At 28.0% G+C, this 21614-nt stretch overlaps 4 protein-coding genes and 1 non-coding gene across 5 annotated transcripts in view; 4 read left to right on the top strand and 1 right to left on the bottom strand.

The window, feature by feature from the left end:
- Window positions 1-1015: 1015 nt before the first annotated feature.
- LOC130674363 (nidogen-like) lies at window positions 1016-1790 on the top strand. Its single transcript, XM_057479672.1, has 3 exons — window positions 1016-1285; window positions 1352-1457; window positions 1515-1790. Exons 1-3 carry the CDS (start codon window positions 1154-1156, stop codon window positions 1766-1768), a joined length of 492 nt encoding a protein of 163 aa, XP_057335655.1. The 5' UTR covers window positions 1016-1153; the 3' UTR covers window positions 1769-1790.
- A 792-nt stretch (window positions 1791-2582) lies between these two features.
- Window positions 2583-9815, bottom strand: LOC130674360 (centrosomal protein of 290 kDa). The gene is made up of 10 exons (XM_057479670.1): window positions 9432-9815; window positions 9276-9354; window positions 9090-9205; window positions 8193-9022; window positions 7985-8126; window positions 7637-7889; window positions 7314-7479; window positions 3515-7007; window positions 2767-3432; window positions 2583-2689 (listed from the first exon to the last, which is right to left on the bottom strand). The coding sequence occupies exons 1-10, from the start codon at window positions 9609-9611 to the stop codon at window positions 2615-2617; spliced, it is 6000 nt and encodes a 1999-aa protein (XP_057335653.1). The 5' UTR covers window positions 9612-9815; the 3' UTR covers window positions 2583-2614.
- A 482-nt stretch (window positions 9816-10297) lies between these two features.
- Window positions 10298-14102, top strand: LOC130674361 (2-oxoisovalerate dehydrogenase subunit beta, mitochondrial). Its single transcript, XM_057479671.1, has 8 exons — window positions 10298-10568; window positions 10637-10714; window positions 10808-11010; window positions 11086-11241; window positions 11679-11850; window positions 11984-12129; window positions 13577-13663; window positions 13731-14102. The coding sequence occupies exons 1-8, from the start codon at window positions 10424-10426 to the stop codon at window positions 13869-13871; spliced, it is 1128 nt and encodes a 375-aa protein (XP_057335654.1). The 5' UTR covers window positions 10298-10423; the 3' UTR covers window positions 13872-14102.
- Window positions 12361-12574, top strand: LOC130675241 (small nucleolar RNA U3). Its single transcript, XR_008991246.1, has one exon. It is a non-coding gene; the product is annotated as a small nucleolar RNA U3 (small nucleolar RNA).
- Window positions 14103-17573: 3471 nt separating the features above from the next.
- Window positions 17574-21614, top strand: part of LOC130674264 (terminal nucleotidyltransferase 5C) — a 39673-nt gene continuing 35632 nt past the window's right edge. The window contains exon 1 of the mRNA XM_057479537.1: window positions 17574-18128. Coding sequence (XP_057335520.1) covers window positions 17877-18128 — 252 coding nt within the window. The 5' untranslated portion in view covers window positions 17574-17876. The remainder of the gene's footprint in view (window positions 18129-21614) is intronic.

The following is a 21614-nucleotide window of genomic DNA, read 5'->3' as shown; positions in this document are numbered from 1 at the left end:
AATACATTTTCGAGCTCGATAATACTTTTGTATTCCATTGTTTTGTAAAAAACCATTTTTGAGCATTTATTTCTCCCACGATATCTCGCGAACGAATTAACCGATTTTGATGGCTGAGGTGGCAATCGACGTGTTTTATCAAGTTCTAAGGCTGATCAAATTTTGAAATTGATTTATCAAGTCGTTTTTGAGAAATTTCAAAAAAACTAAAACAAAATTTTTTTTTGAATTCTTTCTTCAACGGTTTCTCTTGAACGAATCAACCGATTTTGATGGTTGAGGTGGCATTCGACGCGGCTTATAAAGTTTTAGAGCTGAATAGATTTTGGAATCAATCCATCGAGCAAAATAAAAGTTATCCAAATAAAACATTTTTGAAAAAATTTTATTTTTGAAATATCTACGAACGCACCCTACCGATTAAGTTCAAATTTTTACAGTTTCAAGATATTAACAAGCCGTGTCGAATGACACCTCAAAGATCAAAATCGGTTCATTCGTTCAAGAGTTATGAATATTTACATATATAAACAATAACTTCCCGAATTTTTGAAAATTTTCAATTTTCTTAGCGGGAAGTTAAAAATCGTAACATTTTTTTTCAGTCCAAAAATTACCCAGGTAGTGAACACGAGGCCGAAATTTTGTTGATACGCCTAAAAATGACTGAAAACTTAAAACTTTTTTAATAAAAAAAATACTATGGCCAAAAATAGGCTGACTCAATTTATCGGCGAATTTTTAGCCTGATTATTAAAAATAACAAAATTTCGACGTATTTTCAGCGAAATATTTTTACTCAGGTTATCCTATAAAATATTTAAAATAATTTTTAAAACTGTCACGATATTGATATTAATTTTTAAAAGTAAATTTTATCATTTTAGTTTTATTTTTTCTTATTATATATTTTTTTTTTATTACGTATACTCATCGGTATTTTTAGATAAATTGACGTCTTGCCATTGGTGACAGATATATTTTAATGCTATATAAGGCACGTACATATTATTAAAAACTCATTGTTGTGAGATAACGCCAGCGCGCAAGAACAACTCTATGATTGTTAATTCTCCTGCTTGATACTTTAGTCAGCTTATACTAAAACTCTCGCTGATAAATTTATACTCGACAGTGAACAAGAAGACAGTCAATGAAAATGGCTAGTAAAATTTTATCAAAACTTTTTTTAATTATTTTGGCAAACACTTTTATAATTTTCGTTGATTCCACCAACGATGGCATCGATCACGATATCAAGACCTGCGTTAATCATACAATGGAAGTAAGTATTCATATAAGTAATTAAATATTTATTTCTTATTTAAATAAATGTATGGTAATTTTTTAGTGTAATCCTGAATTACAAGAACCGTGCTGTGATTCCAGAACCAAATGTAAATTAATAAATCATATGTGGAAAACAAACAGTCTCAGATATTTCTGCTACAAGACAAGTAATTTATTTATATTTTTAAAATAATACTGGTAGTAAAGGTGATAAATTTTTTCAGTTAAAATAGGCGAAGCCTGTGATTTTGACGACTTCGATTGCTCGGACGACAACTTTGCTCGTTGTGACGTCAGCCGTACATGTAAATGCGACAATTATTCAGAAAATGATTCAGACTGCAGTCCAACTATATCTGCGTACTGTAAAATAGACCAACACTGCAAAGTTGAAAATTCATTTTGCCGCGATGGTTTTTGTCGATGCAAGCCCGGCTACAAACAAAATCAATCTTCAACAAAGTGTCTGCCTAATTAATTTCAATGGTCGAATATTTTAAGGGATAGCCACTGTGAGGATCGAAAAAATAGGTGATTTTCGGGAATTTTTTTTACTGGAATAATAAAGGAATTTGGGGATCGGGTTTTTTTTTTTTTTATAAAGTATACATTGAAGATAATTTTCCTAAATTTTCATTAAAAAATATCATGTTGTTACAAAGTTATAAGCATTTTTGTGGAGCACCAAAAAAATTTCCCCCACCACGGTGTCATCTCTAACTCAAAAACGGATTATCAGAAACAAAAAAACCAAACGGCGTTGTAATCTGTGTGCATGTGGTTATCGTTGGACGTAGGGGATTATGAAAATTTGGATTTGAAAAAAAATGGCGACATATTAAAAATTTTTTCGTTATTTTTTCTCATTTTTTTGGATTCAAACAGCCCTAAAAAATCTTAAAAATCAAAATTTTCAAAATCCCCTACGTGCAACTTTAGCTACTGAATAGACGAATACGGTAAAAAAAAAAGTTGCGAATCGGTTGATATTTATGCAAATTACAGATGCCACCAGTTCAAAAAAAGTAGTTTCGAGAAAAATGCGTTTAAAGTTTTTAGTCGATGCAGCGGTCAGTTGACGCGCTGTCACAAAAATGACTATAACTTTAAAAATATTCAGAATTTTCATATAAAACTCTAGATACATATTTTTGAACATATAAACTTCGATTTAATAAAAAAAAAAAAATTTTTTTTTTTGAAATTTCACAGTGGCTATCCCCCTTAAGTAAAATCTAATGTTTTAATTATTTTTAAACATTTTTTATTATTTACAATATATTATTTATTAAAAAACATTGTAATGAAATAATAATAATTATCACTAATTTTGCGTTGGTGGAGATAATTGACATTCGGGAATTGTTGACAACGTTTGTTTCATTTCGATTTGCTGGATCTGAAAGTAAATAAACAAATAAATTGAGACAATTGAATATTTTTATTTTTAGAAAAAATAAATTGACGATTACTAACTCGTTGACGGAGGGCTTTCTCATTGATCGCAGCTCGTGTTAATAATTGCTTAACTTTATCCAACAATTCGGATTTGTGTGCAAGTTGTTGTTTAAGAATATTTATTTCTGCACAAGTGTCTTCTTTGTGAATATCTTCTAACATTTTTATTCTTTGTTCGGCTAATTGTAAATCAGTCTCTAAAGCAATAACACGTTTTTTAGCTTCTTCATATTGTCTTTTCAAAATTTTATTGCTATCATCATCTATTTTATTATTGTCTAATTTTGATAAGTTCGATGAAGCTGCGCCACGTTTATTTATTAAACGATTATTATTTTTATTACTAACTCTCAGTCTCTTGTTCTCTGCTTGAAGTTTTTCGACGATACGTTTAAGTACAAAAATCGTATGTTCTAACTCTAAGTTACTTTTTTTTGAATTTTGCTCATTATGATCTTTTTCCGATGAACATGCCGACGAATCTGACGATTTTTCAATTTTCAGTAACTCCACATATTTTTCTAAATGCTCGACTTTTTCTTTTAAACGCGGCGTATCGTTGTTTACTTTTTCAAGTTCCATGCGCAATTCAAAGTTTTCACTTTCTAATTTTATATTTTTTTTCTCCAATGCTGACTTTGCTGCTTCCAATGCCTCCAATTGATCAACGATTGATGTATTTCCCTGTAATAAATATTTAAAGAAAAATAAAAAACAATATTTAAAAATTGAAAAACCGTAGAAAAGTTAATTATAATAATCAAACCTCGGTAGCTATTTCTAAAGCAGCAATTCGTCTTTTTTGCTGTTCAATTTGTCCAACTAATCGGTGACTATCCTCCGTCTCCAGTCTATCAGTCAACTCAGAAATCCGATCTCTCAATGTTTGGCACTCTCTCTGAAGATCCTCAATAACCCTAAAATTAAAATCAGGTCTCGCAGTTCCGCAATCTTCTGCCTTAATTTTACTTCTCAGAAACCATTTTTCACGCTCCATACACGTGACAACTGATCGCAATTTTTCATAACTAACGTTCAATTTTTTAAGCTCCACATCTTTCTCTTTCAACTCCTTCTTAAGTTTTTCTGACAATCCCTGCCATTTTTTTTGTTTCTCCCACAAAGATAATTCCTCAGCAGTTTTTATTCTCTTGTTCTCTTGCACTCTGTACTCCCTATCCAGTTGGATTCGCGCCTTATTCAATTCCTCTTCCATTGACTTTAATTTTTTTTCCAGCTGTGCTTCACGGTGTGATGTTTTTCTCTCTTCACTTTTTTCTGCCATATACCGACGGCTCAATTGCTGCTTCAAATCAATAATTTGTTCTTTATACATCTTTTCTTTTTCCATCAACGATTTGTATTGTTTTCTTAATAAGTCTAATTCTGCTGTAACATGACTTTGACCCTGTCCCTGACCTTGTCCGGTGTTGTTATTATTATTGTTATTGTTATTGTTATTATTATGAGTATGATTTAATGGTTCATGATCATAAGAATAATTTAAGTCACTTAATTTATTAGAACACTGTTGCGATGGACTTTGCGTCAGTTCTATCATTTCTAATTCGCTCTGCAATTGCTGATAGGCAACCGTCAACTCTTCAATTTTATTGTCCCGTTCTTGAAGCTCTTTCGTCAATGTAATATTACCTTTTGTCAATTTAATTCTATTATCTGACAACTGTTGACGCAATGCACTTGTTTCCAATTGCCATTTATCTATTTCACGTCGATAACTATCCAGTTCAATTTTATGCTGGGATTCTAGTTTGTTACGAATCTCATCAACGTGCTCTAGCCTTTCTTCAGCTAACCGACGCCACCTTTCATTCAATTCGTTGGCAATCTGCAAGTCCGCTTGTAAATTAGAAACCTGTTCTGTAAAACGGGCTATTTTGTCCTCAGAGTCGATATCGAACTTGGGCTTATTTTCTTTAGACTCAAACAAACTTTTGGCTAAATTATCTGATTGATTCTCTACAGATTTTTCTTTTTCTAATTCACTTTTTAAAGTATCTATCTGTCCATTCAAGTTTTTAATTTCTTCCTGCAGCCGAACGGTTGCTTTATTAAACTCTTCCCTTTCTTCTTTCAATAAATTCTGATAACGCAAAATAGTTTCTTCCTTCTGACTAATTATCTTTTGCAAACTATTAGTCGTCGATTTCAAAGTTATTTTATCCGTAACTTCCTCGTTTTCGTTACTTTCAGAGGATTTTTGAGCAATAACACGTTTATGTTCTATTAATTCACTGTCTTTGTCTTCAATTGAACGATTTAGCGCATCAATTTTTGCCTGATACTCAGTAATCTGTGATTCGTATTTTATTAATTTAGCTGAACGATCTGATGCCAGAGTCAATGCTTCTTTTAATTGATCCTGTAGAAATACCGGAATTTTTTCACTGGAATTTTCCGTGGCATTTTTCGAAGGAATTTCTGGTTTCAGTTCTACAAGACTGAGATCATTTTGAATCCCGATTGTTTTAGTGTCGATAATAATTTGCGTTGAAATTGATTTCTTTTCCACAACTTTTTCATTTTTTTCAATTTCAGATTTGTCTACTAAATATTTTACTGGAGAATTTTGTATACTTTTATCTACTAGAGATTTTTGTTCAGACTTCTGTACAGTTGATTTTTCTACGACAGATTTATCGATATTTTTTTTTCTAGGACTTTTAATTTCAAAATTGTCATTATTTTTCCAAGCTTTTTGATTATTTATCATTTCATATTCCATTTGAATAATAATAGCCTCGTATTCACTCAACTTATTAATTTGCACCTGCAGCTCACTTTCCAATTGTGAAATCCTTCTTTTGTATCGATACTCATTCAAAGTATTCTGAGAATTATCCGAAAACGTCTTAATAATACCATCGACATTGGCACTACCGATCTGCTGTTCCAAAATGTCTTTCAATCTCTCAACAACCTCCAGCCTATTGGTCAAAGTTTCCTGCTGGATTTTTGCTTTTTCAACAGTTTCGTTAGCTTCTGCAAGCTGGGCATCAACTTCAGCCCGATTTTTCCTCAATTCAGTCACCAAATCGTCGTAACGTTGCAACGAAGTCACAGAAGTCGATCCCGAGTACTGATTCCTCAAAAAGTCAATAATCAATTTATTATTTTTTGATTTTTTATCACAATAATTTCGATATTCGTCCAACTGAGTTTTAATCTCGGCATATTTTCTCTCCGAATCTTGCAAATCTTTTTTGGTCTTCGCAACCTCGTGTTCTAATTCTGATGTGTAGCGATTTGTTTCCATTTCCGCGGCCTTGCAAGTGTTTAATTCGAATCCCAAGCGTGCTATTGTCTCTTTGTCTTCACTGACAGCTTGCAGGTCGACAATTTGGTGGCGTAGAGCATCAACTTCAAATATTTTTAATGAATTTACCAAATAATGTTTCTGCGCTTCATCTCGGGAAATTTCTAAACTTTTTAGTAAATTATTATTTTCATTACGCAGGTATGAAATTTCTTCTTCAAATTCACTCAAGGTCTTGTCATTTTTTTTATTAAATTCCGCAGAATCTATTTTTTCTGTCAATAAATTTTGCAAACTAATCAACTGCTCCTGCAATTCTGAATTTATTTTCTCAACATTTTTAAAATTATTATTCTCATTTACGCTCAAGTGAATTTCGTACAAAACACGGTAGCGTAAATTAAGTTGACTGTATTTTTTATTCAATTCATTAAAATCATTGATACTGATAGTGTTCAAAAAATTATCCTCTAATTTAAGAATTTTCTGCTCCGACAATTTTATATTTTTTTCTAAATCAGCGATAGTTTTTTTATAAGCGCTTTCACTAGCGATAGTTTCTTTCTTAACAAAATAAATTTTTTGCAACTCGTCATTGAGCAGAGACTCGAGTAATTTTATTTTCCGTGAAGTTATTTTTTGGGTTGTCATCAACTCAGTGTACTCTTTAGTACGAACAGCAAAAGCTTTTTTTATTTCATCCTCACTGGACTCAAATACTTTTAAATCATTTTCAAAAATTTCTAATTGACTTTCAAATTTATCTTTCAATTCTGTTAGCTCACTAATTTCTTTTCTCAAGGTTTCCTTTTCTTTTTGCCATTCGTCATAATCATTTTCATAACGCGTTTGGATTTTTTCAATTTCCATTGCGTATAATTTAACGTCTTCGTCAGACTCTTCTGAATTTGAAACACTATTTTTATAATCTTGTTTTAGAGCAACGCGTTTTAAGATGTTGTCTTTTTTATGCAATTCTTTTCTATAAAAAAAAAATAATTTCATTTTAAAAATTCTTTTTAGCAAACTCCTACACAGAAAAAAATGATTTCTTGGCGCGAGAAATTTTTTGTATTATAAATTGAAAACAAAAATTTTCTTGAAACAAGAAAAAATTTCACGGTTCAAAAAATTTTTTCTTGCTCTAAAAAAATTTATTCTCGCTCCAAGAAATTTTAAGTTTTCAATTTATAATTCAAAAAATTTCTTGAAGCAAGTGAAAATTTTTTTGGGACAAATAAAAATTTCTTGCACTAAGAAATCCTTTTTTCTGTGTTATTTATTTTACCTCAATTGTTTTAATTGTGAACGTAATTCATTATTGCTTCCTTGAATGACATTAAGACGTTCTTGCAACCTCATCGCTGGGTGATACCATCCAGCTAAATGTCGAACATCCAGTGCTTCGAGTAATCGTTCCAAAATATCCGACTGGATTTCAATTGAACTCTTACCTAATTAGTAATTAAATTTTTTTACATTTAAATCATCACTTATTTAATAAAAAAAAAAAAGACAGATGGAGAAAATTGATGAAAATAATAGAGCAAGTGTTTGTGAAGAAAGATCTGAAAATAGTGCACAGTACCATTAAAATTTATGTAAATTCACCGTCTTGATCGTGAATACTGTCGAGTATTTCGTGCATTCCTTTTCTCAGCGCTTCATTCTCTTCGATAATAAACCGCATATTTTCTTGGATCTCATCGAACTCAGACTTGCGCCTTAGGGATATGAATCCTTCGTCTGTCCAGTTTATTGTCGATGTATTGTCTTGATTTGGCTTTAGTTTATCTGGTGAATCACGGCTACTTATTATTGGTTTATCACTTAATTTACTTAATTTATATTTTAACGTTCGTATCTAAAAATTAATGCGAAATAAAAATAAATTAATTTACAAAAAACTAAAAAAAATTTTAAAGCTTGTTATGAAATAAAAATTTTAAAAAAACTTACATCTGATTTTAAATCTAAATTTTCTTGTTCGAGTAACTCAGTACGTTTTAATAATTCATTTTTAACTCGCGCTTCTTCTTGATAACGCGATTCAATTCCTTCGACACAAATTTCTTCACTATCTGACATTCCTAATCTTTCCCTGCAATAAAATCAGTGAATACATTAATTTTAAAAATAAATAAATTGCCCAAAATTGATAAAATACCTCAATGCAATAATTTGAATCTCTTGTTTTGAATTTAATGCCTCTAATTTATTAATAACGTTAACTAAATCCTGAATATGATTATTTTTAGCCAGCAACTGTTTTTTTAATTCTTTGACTTGATTGATTGTTTCAGTCAAACCTTGATCTTTATTCTGATACTTTTTCAAAGTATCCAAAACTTCGCACAGCTGTTGGCTTTTTGCCATCAAATTATTTTCCGTTTCGCTTAACGTTGAGTTTAGTATAGAAATTTTTTCATTGGCATCTTGAATTTTCTTCAATAAATCCCGCTGCTCTTTTCTCTTACCGCTTTTTTCCATTTTCTTCAAATCACTATTGAGTTTCTCAATCAAACTCGCGCTGTCATTTATCTCTGCCGCAGCTTCAGCTAATTTCACTTTCAATTCATCAATAATTTTATCACGTTTGTCTATTTCTTCATTCAAATAAACAATTTCGGATGTGACATTTCTATTCGCACTAGGATTTATCAATGACTGAGACAATTGATCTTTCAATCGTAAAATTTCGGCGTCTTTATTGTCTAAAATTTTTTTCCATTCGGAAACACGGTCGTCAATCGCAGCACCAAATTCGTCAATTATTTTGTCACGATCAATTTGCTGCGCCGTCATTTCATCAATTTGATTCAAAAGACCTAATTTTTCTTGTTTCAAATTTGCTGCTTCTTCCTTATAAATAATTAATTTTCCATTCAAATCATTCAACTCTTCTGTCATTTCATTCATACTTTCAATCGCGTCCTCCATTTCTTCTTTCAAATTTCCTAACTTTTCTTTCAATTCCTCATTCTCTTTTTCAAATTCCTACAGCAGCCACAAAATATAAAATATTTTAATATTTAAACCATAAAAATTCATTTTTTAAATTTACCTTCAGCTCATTCATCAAAATTTTGATTTTATCATTTTTGGTTCTCAAAATTTCTTCATAATCATTTGGAGTTATGTCATTTATTTTCGACATACTATCACTATCTACAATATTATCTACAGAAAAAAAGATTTAATAAAAATATATATAAATAAAATTACTTGTAATGATTAAATAAATAATTACTTTTTTTAGTTTTCTTAGGAGTTAAATTATTTGATAATTTTTCTTTTAATTCATCACATTCTAATACTAATGACTCCACCTAAATTGAATTTCCAAATCATTAATAAATTTTTTCTGACCAATAAAACCCAACAATTATATTTTTTTTTTGAATACCTGATTATCTTTATATTGTAACATTTCTTGAGATAATTTAATAAGAGCGCGTAAATTATTAACATTATCAACTTGTTCAGTATCACATCCAATGACCATTGGAAATAAATCTTCGATTTCGTCGTCTGTCAAAGATACCGCTTTGACAGCACGAATCCGGTCCCAATCGACTTGGACCATTTTTTAAATTTTTAATAACAGTTATAATAATAATAATAATAATACTAATAATAATATTAAAAATTATAACAATAACGCACGATATCAACATTTAGTTGAGCAGTCACTGAATGCAATAAAAAAAATTTATTATTGTATACTTTAATGTCAGAGCACAATCACCTGGGCTAGTTTTGTGTCATGTTTACGATTGTTGCCATGGCTACGCTATTTATACTGGAGGGGAGTAATCATACATTTTTTAAACCTTTACTCCTGTACGAATAAGTAGTAAACTTTTTTTATAAATCATTTGCATGAAAATAAATTTATTTTAAACTCTATATAAAAATTTATAATTTTAAAAAAAATTTGCGGCTTTGTTCCGATTTTCGAATGAATTTTTAACAGATCTTAGAATTTAAAAATGGAATGCATACAGTTTATTGATTTCTATATCGATCAGTTAAGGAAAAATTAATAAAAAAATTAATTTTTTTTTATATTCTGCCCATAGTTGAAAAATTTTTTATAATTATTGCAGCATAATTAATTTAATACAATAAATTTTATATTTTCATCACATGACAGACCCATGGATTATATTTTTAATAGATAAATAAAATAAATAATAATATAATAAAATCCATTTATTCAAGAGGTTAAATGCCACTGAGTTGGTGTATTAAATCGCACCATATGTTAATTTATATAAAATATATTTTATCGCATTCAACGCAGATTATAAAATACACACAGAAATAATTAATATACATATATATTCATACACTATCGCGGTTATCAACCGGGCGCTTGTAAAGCAGTAGTATTTTATGAGGATGATTCTAAGTAAGTTGTACGCGTGTAATTACACGAGCTCATTAAATTCATTGCGAAAAAATTCACTTTATTTATCTAAAAATGCAAACGTTCGCACGTTACACTTTTCATTTGTACCGGATAAAAAATCTTATACAGGTAATTAAAAACTTTAATTATAAATAAATAAATTAATTTATTAATAAATATGATAATTTTAATTTTAGGTGAAACTAAAAAAATAAATATGTACCAAGCGATTAATGAAGCATTGGCTATTGCGCTAGAAAAAGATCCTAATTCAGGTAAATTAATAAATTTATTTATTTGTCAGTAATAATTAAATAAATTTTTCTGTCAGCAATAGATGATTTATATTTTATTTTTATTACGATTAGTCGTTTTTGGTGAAGATGTTGCATTTGGTGGCGTATTTCGTTGCACAGTTGGTTTGAAAGAACGATTTGGGAATAATCGTGTATTCAATACTCCGTTATCTGAACAAGGAATTATTGGATTTGGTATTGGACTTGCTAATCAAGGAGTTGCTGCAATCGCTGAAATTCAATTTGCTGATTACATTTTTCCAGCATTTGATCAAGTAAATTATTTAAAAAGTTTTTTTTTTTTTTTTAATTTTTTATTTAAAGTTTATAATTTTCTAAAATATTCACAGTTGGTAAATGAGGCAGCTAAAGTACGTTACAGGAGCGGTAATACATTCGATTGTGGTAAATTAACGGTACGTGCGCCTTGTGGAGCTGTTGGACATGGTGCACTCTATCACTCACAAAGTCCAGAAGCATATTTTGCCCACACACCTGGTCTTAAAGTAATTTTACTTAATATTTTATCGAAATAAATGACAGATTAGTAAATTATTTATTTTATTTATTAGCAAAAAAAATTGAAGTAAAATTAAAAATAGATAAATTTAATACCAACAGTCTATAATTTTGCTATGAAATTATTTTTATTAACTTAAACAAGTAAGCCAGTCAATTAACAGATGGCGACTACCAACTGAATTATTCTCTGTAATTTAAATGTACCTATAGAACGGAAATTTGAACGTTGATTGCCGTCTATTCACCTTCGTTCTGATAAATTGCTAATTACTGACAAATTACAGATGACAAATAATTCAAATTATCAAATAATTTATTTAATCTAAACATTAATTAACCCCAGTGTTTAATTATTTATTTTAAGAGACTGCGGATTTATTTAATTACTTTTTTTTTTTTTTTTTTTTCTTAATAATAACAGATAGTAGTTCCTCGGGGACCAATTCAAGCGAAAGGTTTATTACTGAGTTGTATTGAAGAGCCGGATCCTTGTTTAATATTTGAACCAAAGGCTCTCTATCGTATTGCTGTAGATGACGTACCAAATAATGATTTTAAAATACCGATTGGAAAAGCTGAAATAGTACGTGAAGGTAGAGAACATATTTGATGTCATAAAAAAAAAAAATTATAGTAACTAATTTACTAAATTAGATATCTGATAGATTTATTTGTCAATAGATGATTGATCGGAATAAATTTATGACAAATGATTTATACTTTCAGGTGATTCAATAACTTTAGTTGGATGGGGTAGTCAAGTGCATGTACTACTAGAGACTGCGGACATTGTTAAAGAGAAACTCGGGGCTTCTTGTGAAGTCATTGATCTCATATCTATTCTCCCTTGGGATATTGAAACCGTCACAAAGGTATTTATTTTTTATTATTATTGTAATTTATTTTTGAAAAGGTTGAAAATAATTGTATGATACTCCGGTTGTCATTCAACTTTACATTACCATGGGACAAAACGTGCAGATTTACATCTGCTGAATTGTAGTTCCGCAGTGGCCGCTAGGTGGCAAAAACGGGAAATTTTTTTTCCTAGTCCTATACTTGTCATATCGATCTTAAAAGCCATCGAAAGAGAGAAATCAATTAAGATCATACTTCACAGGATCATTTCTGTAGTATATCTTCACATCCTCTCTACTCTATAGTTGAGTCGATACAGCCATGATGATGAGGAATAATCCTCTTCCCTGAGCGTGAGGAAGACTGAGTTTTAGCTCTTAGCCGAAACTCAGTCATCGATGATCGTTCACCTTTCGAGCTTCGGTTCGAAGGGCTTGGGAAGTGGATATTCTGAGTGGTTATTCAATTATAAGTAAAAGTCATCAACCGTTCTCGTAGGACGAAAATTGTTTGCACCCCCGAAAGAATCCTTCCGAGTTTTCCGACTTTGGGAAATTATCCGAACTATTTAGTTTCTATTTCCAACACTCAATTGAACGGTAACAAGACCAAATATGTATTCGTTAAAGAAAAAATAATATCTTAGGTACTTTGCAACTTGTTGTCGACTGTAATGAACTATATGATATCAAAGTTAAGTCTACAAAAATTATTTAGTAAAAGAAAACTTTCGAGCCTGCAGATCAGTCCCAAAACTTGATCGTCTTATCGAAATATTTTACGACATATTCTTAGAATGGTTGAAAGTTGTGACAAAATATTTCTTTCAATTGAATACTTAATGACACAATAAATAGAATAATTACAAACCCGTTTACAATTTATTCATCACCTAATGACATTTTCAATATTAATTTACATCAAAGTAACTAAAATATTTATTTAATACTTTTATAAAATAGTCACCTCGTAATTAATAAGTAAAAAGTGATTAATAATTAATAAATGACAGTGATTGATAATGATGGATTTATTAAAATATTAAGTATTGACAGTTTTAAGTATGAATGAAAAATAATTATTTTTTATTTCTCGAGAAAATGTAGTTGGGATGTAACTTGATTAGTGTAAATATTCAATTTTTTTTCGACCTTTATTTTCTCAATAGTTAGATAAATCTTGAATGTATAATCAACAATCAGATTGTAAATTAGCATTTACGGTATAATACAACTTGATTGGCTATCGATGCATTAAGATATATGATCAATGATATATACTTTGTATATTTGACGTTTTAATGCAAAGTGCACTCGCGAAAGTCACTTGTATTTAAGTGTAAAAATTTTTCTAATGTAAATACCAGTTACTTACATTTTATAATTATTAATAAACAGTTTAACATTATTACATATTTTACTATTTATTTTTACAATTATTTTCATTCTGCTTTTTTTTCAGTCGGTCAAAAAAACTGGACGAGTTGTTATTGCTCACGAAGCACCACTGACTAATGGATTTGGTAGTGAAGTTTCTGCTACCATTCAGGTATTTATTCAATTCATAAAAAATTAAATCGATAGTAATTAATTTTTTTTTTTTTTTTTCAATATAGGAAGCTTGTTTTTTGAATCTCGAAGCACCAATTCAAAGAGTAACAGGCTGGGACACTCCATTTCCTCTTATATTTGAACCATTTTATCTACCAGATAAATGGCGTTGTTTTGATGCGATAAAAAAAACACTTAATTTCTGAAAATGATTTTTAAAAAAATATGAAAAGTTTTCGATTTAAAAATGACAGTAAAATATTTCATTAAAAAGTATGTAATTACTTAAACACTTAATTTATAAATAAATAAAGTAAATATAAAACACATTAAAAGCTAATAAAGTGTTAACTAAATACTAATAAGTCGTAAATAAATAGCCAGTAAGATTTAAATGAATCCAGAAAGGTCAAGGTATTTTGATGGTGCGCAAATTGACATTATATTATTTTATTCAGTGGTGAATTATCGCCCGCGGCTTATAAAATCACGTGTACAATACATGGATATCCATATATATATATAACATAATAATAATAAATATAACTATACATATAATATAAGAGAATACTTAAATAAAGTATCTACTCTCCACTCGACACTCGGTACGCTGTACGCTGCAGTGTAACGAAACTTACACTTCATCCTGCTTTATACATTTTTATATATATATACTACTTATATCCACCGACCATGGCCTAATTTTTCATACACTAGCCATTTCTATGTAAATAAATCATACTCAAATTCAATAACTCAATATCTTATTGATTGTCATATTTATCATTAAATATCATCTTGCATTTTGTATATTAATATATATATGTTTTTTTTTTTTATTTAAAAAAAACATATCCTGAATATATAATTAAGTAAAGATTTATTTAATATATATTTTTGATTTTAAAAGTTAAAAAAAAAAATTAATAATTACAAATCTCGAGGACAGTTGTCAGTACTCTCAGTAGAGTATTTTGTAATTTGAAAGGGAAACCACATTCTTTCTCTATGTATTATGATACGTGAAAGTTGGCAGTGTGGATATATATGTATATATATATTTATATTAAGAGAGACTGGTATCTATAAGAGTAAAATAAAATGCGACTATCTCTGAACGAGAGAGGTAGTTACAATGGCATAAACTATATCGAAGGTCGACGAGTTTGTATGAAATGCTTTTTTTTTTTACTATTAATTTTTTATTTCGCTGATTTTAATAGTAATAATTAATGATAGTGATAATAAATTTGAATCTTTATATTTTATTACAAAATTATTTTTCGGAGAACATATATGTCCAAACAAATATATGTCTATAGTATGGAGGTAACATATGGCGTCGATGCTACCAGTTTAAAGTGACGCATTATCCAGTACCCAGAGACTTGCCCAGTATTTTCAATGGCATCAAATGACCGCCAATTGTGAAATGTCTTATATTTGCGACAGAGTAACCATTATCATTAGATTTTGTTATCATTAAATACTACTATAAATATACTTTTTGATAATAAAAATAGTTTCTTTTAAAAACTGGCGGGTCTCGAAAAGATTTTTCGGAAGAACTGGGTTCGAGTCCACCGACCCGCGAATCAGTAAACCAACGACCGTATCCAGGTATTTTTTTTTTGTCAGTGTAAAAAAATATAGACTAAGTCATTGACATTTATAAAAAATTAATGTCATTAAAAAAAATATTTATTGTTAATGTTTAACTCAAGTGAGAGATTTAACAACAAACAGAAAATATTTATTTAATTAAGAGTAATAAATAACAATATATAAAAGTTTACGTGATCGGATGAAAACTGACATAATATATATGACATTTGATCAGCTGTATAAATTAAATGGGACGTCAAATATTATTGTAAATAAATAATATTTATAGTTTTATGTAGTATTACCAAGTATTCAAGTAATTGCTGTACAGTAGCTGTTGTAAAACGAAAATAAAAAAGATAACAATGTACATTATATATATATATAGATATATTACGTAATAACGATATTTATTATTTCATACGCAAGCAAAAAAAAATATAAATATACATCTGTATATTAATGATCGAAATTTGAAATATAAATCAATGAAAAAAATACTTCAAGGTTTTTTTTATATTTTTTTTTAACTTCAAATGTTTATGATGCAGGTTATTGAAATCAATGTTATGTACTTGAAGTAAAATGCGGGCATAAATTTGTTTACTTAAATATATTTAGATTTTTTTTTACTAAACAAATTGACTATTCAAATTTTGATTTTTTATTATCATTATAATTATAATAAGTAAATTGATAAATTTATTTATATATTTGTATTTAATAAATAGTTTATTAGTATTGAATTATACGGGAAGAGTAAAAATAAAATTTTGTCCTCGGACTTCATAGTGATCAACTTGCGATGGGTCACAAGATAAAAATAACTTTCTAGAGTATATAATTGTTTTTAAACGGCAAATAGATTCTTTAGCTGTTTCTTCTTCTTCTACTTCTCGATCTTCTTCTTCTCTTTCTACTGCAGCTAAAAAACTTCATCTTGATTTTAAATTAAATTTAAAATCAAAATTAGGTTTAAATAAAAATCATTTATTTAAATTTAATAATTTAAAAATCTAAATGAAAAAAATTCAAAAATTATAATAAAAAAATAGGAATAAATGTGGGAAGTACTTGTAATTAAAATTAAACATTATTACATCTGTTTAATTCAAATTAAAAATTACTTATCGATTATTATTATTAACGTCCTTCGTATATGTTAATTATCATGCTTACATACATTTTTAAAAAATATCTACTATACGCATTTATGAGTTATGAGATCTTAAAAATTGAGCAATTAACAAACGGAAATAGTTGTTAAATTTATTATTTATTGGCTTATAAATTAAATATTTATTTATATGACAAGAGGTGAAATTAAAAATTTTTATACTTTTCATCACTTTACATAATCATTATTTAATTATATCATTAAATATAAAAACGAATAAATAATTACCTTTTATATTCATTTATTATATATTTAATTAGCAATATTTCATATGTTAAATAAATATAAATATACGATCCGCGAAAAAAAAAATTTTCTACAGATTTATTGTTTATTAAAAATTAACGTAAGCCATTAATTTAAAAGTTACAGCCGCTCAAACAGTTTAACAAAATAATATTGTTATCTAGAAGTTCAAACTTCTTTATCTCTCAAACTATTGGCTTACGAAATTTTTTGTCGAGACAAAAGTTTTAGGAAATTTAATTTTCTACAACTTTGTGTTCAATAAAAAATTACGTAAACTCAATAATTTAAAAGTTACAGTCACTTTTTTTTTTTTTTTAATAAAAATATTATTAAAAAATTCAAGACGGATTTTAATGCAATAAATTTTAATATTTTGAGTGAAATAAATTTCAGCCGAACTACTGCTAATTAATTTTTTATGTACTGAAATAAAAAATTGCTGATTATGAGGTAAAATTTTAATTAACTTAAAAAAAATACGTATATATAATTTTTGTTAATCTCCCAGCAAAATGATCCTACTTCACCATCATAAAATCTTTTATTCTATTTAAACATGACTGTCTATTTATAACAATATAATTATCTCCGTCTTTAAATCCACAGCAGCAGCATCAGTAGACCAACACTAGCATTCGCATGACATGCAGCCGTTTTAATCGGTTAACTCTGCAAATACTTATGAAAATAAAAATAAAATTTGAAAAAAAGAACCCACGATGACGGTATTTTTCGCGCTTGCGCTAAATGAATACGCAAACACATACTTATTATCTAATTGTACGTATTGTCTATCCCCCACTTAGAGAGGACATTAACGTCACATCACATGTACACGAGTCGTCTTCTGTGTCCTGCTAAAGATAACTCCACATGCACATTACGTGTAATGTATAAGACCAAGAAGAAGAAAGAGAGATCGAGTATTTCCAAGTGGGGGATAAAATAAAAAAAATAAATAAATAAATAAAAAAAAATGAAATAAAGTCTAGTGAATTCTTTCAAGTATTTAGCGCTTCATTACATTTTATCGAGTTACTTTGACTACTATACTTCTCAAGTAGTATTTGTTCATCATAAATTTGATAAATTTTGTGTTTAAAAATATTTTCAAGTGATCTAGTGCCGTGGAAATATTTTGTTTATATTTATTTATAAATCAATAGATAAAATAATAAAAATGGAAAATAAAAAACCGGTTGATAAGGAAAATGTTTACGGAAATTTACAAGAGGTTAAAAAAACGTCGAAGGTGTTAAACGTCATTAAAGAAGATATATTGTCGAGCTCATTTATTTCTTCTCCTTCTTCTTCTTCATCATCTTCGATCTCAAGTGTTCCATCTTCTTCGGCGGCATCTCTTCCTCTATCTCCGTCTTGGTCAAATAATGAAACCGATTCCCGAGCCATTGGAATGATTCAGCTTATGCAGGTAAGAAATTATGCTATCAATAAATATTATGTAACCGTACGTCTATTGTATCATGTAAAAATACATCCATTATTTATTAGCGGTAATAATTTATACATTTGAACAATTACATGTTGACATTAAATTACATCTAAGCTGACTAATGGAAAAATTAGTTATTACTTGTTTTTTATTTCTTACATTACATTATTGATAAGCTACCGATAACTAACAGATGTATGCTGTTATCAAGAGTCATGACCTTGGTTATCTAATTTATTTTCTGTTATAGAATCATTGTTGCGAAAAAAAATATTACTTTGTTGCAAATGGCTTCGGCAGTTTTTTTTTTTTTTTTTCATAGGGGAGTAAACTAAAATCATATGCAGATATAAGTTTTATTTAAAAAAAAAAAACGATATTCGTTTATAATTAGCATGATAATTTAACACACAAGTGATTAACGATAGTGATATCGAGTTCGCTAATAAGGTAAATTAAGGAATGTGGTTATTTAACAGTTTACTTTATCTTTAATTATAGATAATGTCTTTTTATTTTTATTTTTTTAAAATAATTATTACTACCGTCTTATAGTTTACTATCATATAATTTTTTCGAAGGCTGCTTTTAACAATAAATTATTTAGAAACGCCACATGGAAAAAAATGAACTATATAAATTGAGAATGACAAGTAATATAATGATAAAGTGATCAGTAAATACCATCATTCTAAATAGTAATTTTTTCGTTTATGATTCAAACGTGAATAATTACAGGATAAGTATAAAAATTTATTGTCTATGTAAGAAAAATTACTATTTGAACTTTAAAAATCGTAACTGATACTTAGAAAATAGACGACACGTATTATAAAATTTACTATTTGAATGTTAAAATTCCCCATATTGACAACCGAGTTCCGGGTTATAATTTCAAATAGTAATTTTTAAAGTTTTTTTTTTTCCGTGCACTGAATTCAATTTTATTCGGGTATTTTTTTTTTTTCTATCCGAATGACCGAAATTCACCGTAATGGAGACGTTTTCCGTAATTTTATCAAAATTTGTCGTAAGTCGCAGTGCAACGCTGTACTTTACGACACATACTAGATTTTACTGCAATTTATCGTATTTCAACCTTTTTTTTCTAAATTCAGTACCAGCATAGAAACAGGGGATTCAAAAAAAGAAACGTAACTGCAATTATTCTTTTGTTGAATTAAGAAAATTTTTTTCTTGACTTGTTCTCGTTTTAATAATAAATCAATCTTCTTGAAAGTGATATTGTAATGATGAGAAAAAACCTTACAGGGCTAACCTCCTTTTCTTGTAACCGAACTTTCAACTTTCAAAAGCAATTTGCGATGAAATTTTTTACAGGTAAAAGCTATGGCCCAAAAACAAAAAAGTTGATATTTTCTTGGTTCGTTTTTCAGTGCAAAATAAAATTTTTCATTCATATGTAATAAAAAATAAATTTAGTCTTTTTTATAACAAAAAATCAACTATTCTAATCACGAGCGCGCATTAAAAATCTAAGTTATCAAATAAAAATTTTTTAAACAAAATATGTCGTGAAAAAAAAATAATCCATCGATTTCACGTGAGTGGAATAATAATTATTATAAAATATAAATAATTTATAAAATTATAATTTAAAGTAATAATGAATTAATAACTTTCCATAATAATTTGCGTCAGTATTGATTACTCTATGGTACATTGAAGATAATCTGCGTGCGTAGGACGTCTATCTCTGCTCCTACGCGAATATAAATTCACCCTCTATATATTTACTTAAATAATAAATGTAATATTCGTTAAAAATCATTCCGCGATTTTTTATAAATAGAAACATTCATACAAATTACCAAAATATAATTACAGGAATATAGAAATTTTTAAATTTATGTTTTTCCGTCCAGACTAACAGAAATCAACTTATATATGATATATGATCATGATGGCTAATTTATGTGATTAATTTTGTAAAATAAAATGAAACTTCGTTTGAACGAATAAAGTAAAAGGGTTAGAAAGAGATAAAATAAAATATTTTATTAAAAACTTGTTGCATTGCAAACTGAAATTGAAACCTTGACCGAATCCTCTGGAGTCTGGTAACGTTTCAATTTACAACACAAGGTCATGGGAATACTAAAGTTTGCTTGAAATTTTATTTTGTTATTTTAATTTAATGTTTTATATATATTTTTTTTCTCTAAATCTGTGACATAAAAAATAATTTATTTCGAGCATTGAAAATTGACAACTGATTTAAAAAGACGGAAATGGGCTAAAATATTATTATTTTATTTTCAAGGTGATCTCTTGTAAATTAATTGTGAGCGATTAATTTTTTATGACAAGCCACCGGACGATAAAGAGTGAGATCAATTAATTCGAAGGTTTATGTTGCAACTTAATCTTATATTAATTTATATAAACAAATTTGTTTTTAGTTTTTTAAACTCGATTAGAACCATGGCCCTGTGATTTAAGATTTTTATCATCGCTGTATAAATAAAAAGTACAACGGCATTGATTAATTGATTAATAATTCATGTAAACAACCAATTAAGTGATCGTAATCAGAAAAATAGTATAAATATGAAAATAATACTAATAAATTATGGGAAAGTTTTTCCAAACATGAATTTCAGTTTAAAAAAAAAAATTCGGAAATTCAAATTGTTGACAGTAATAAATAACGATGAAAGTGAATTTAAATATCGTATCAATATTAATTTTTTTTTTTTAAAGATCAAATTCATTATAACAAAATTGATTTTTATTACAATTAATTATCACTTAATTTATACAAAATAATTAAATATTTTTTATTTATTATAAAATATATTAACGATTACTTAATTTTATAAATTCAGTAGCTCATTACCTCATTATCATTAATTATTAATATCTATATGTATAAATATTTTTCTTTATTCAAAAGACTATCGTAATTTTTTTTTAATTACGACAGCGCCGCAAGTTATTAGAAAAATATTATAGACTTTCTAAATCGTTTCATTTCTAAGCAACTGTCGTATAATTATCTCCAGACATATATGTAATGATAAAAATAATAATTAATACAATTTTTGAATTATAAGAGTGGAATGTTTTATTTTTTTTCACATGTGATTTATTTATCTAACGTTTTTTTTTTTTTTTTTTTTATTTGAAGTTGTATTGCCTAAATTTGGTGATAAATAAAACAGTTGATCTATCAGTTTAATTTAATTATAAATAATGAATTGTAAACTCGTATGAAGTTGATAGATTATACTATTTTATAGGACGACAACTTAAATTGCAATATATTATTGAGATTAATTGATATAAAGACGAAACCAATTGATCTATTGCCATTTTATTTAAAAGATTATTTATTTTTATACATTTAGTTTTAAAAATAACCCGGGTCAAAAATAAAACTTAATTTAGACTTGGTTTACTAAGTCGAAATTTTGAGCCGTTTTTCACAAGACAAACTTGACT

The sequence above is a fragment of the Microplitis mediator genome, chromosome 9 (assembly GCF_029852145.1).
Source record: "Microplitis mediator isolate UGA2020A chromosome 9, iyMicMedi2.1, whole genome shotgun sequence".
Classification (NCBI taxonomy): Eukaryota; Metazoa; Arthropoda; class Insecta; order Hymenoptera; family Braconidae; genus Microplitis; species Microplitis mediator.
This window is presented reverse-complemented; position numbering and strand designations above follow the sequence as displayed.

Bases quoted from the DNA above. Each gene is read 5' to 3' on its own strand.
- LOC130674360 (XM_057479670.1), bottom strand. From the start codon at position 9,611: ATGGTCCAAGTCGATTGGGACCGGATTCGTGCTGTCAAAGCGGTATCT. The intron at 7,008-7,313 runs GTAAAATAAATA...TTTTTTTTATAG, and splicing joins TCACAATTAAAACAATTGAG to AAAAGAATTGCATAAAAAAG. The intron at 3,433-3,514 runs GTTTGATTATTA...TATTTATTACAG, and splicing joins CTTTAGAAATAGCTACCGAG to GGAAATACATCAATCGTTGA.
- LOC130674363 (XM_057479672.1), top strand. From the start codon at position 1,154: ATGAAAATGGCTAGTAAAATTTTATCAAAACTTTTTTTAATTATTTTG. The intron at 1,286-1,351 runs GTAAGTATTCAT...GTAATTTTTTAG, and splicing joins GCGTTAATCATACAATGGAA to TGTAATCCTGAATTACAAGA. The intron at 1,458-1,514 runs GTAATTTATTTA...AAATTTTTTCAG, and splicing joins ATATTTCTGCTACAAGACAA to TTAAAATAGGCGAAGCCTGT.
- LOC130674361 (XM_057479671.1), top strand. From the start codon at position 10,424: ATGAGGATGATTCTAAGTAAGTTGTACGCGTGTAATTACACGAGCTCA. The intron at 11,011-11,085 runs GTAAATTATTTA...AAATATTCACAG, and splicing joins TTTTTCCAGCATTTGATCAA to TTGGTAAATGAGGCAGCTAA. The intron at 13,664-13,730 runs GTATTTATTCAA...TTTTCAATATAG, and splicing joins AAGTTTCTGCTACCATTCAG to GAAGCTTGTTTTTTGAATCT.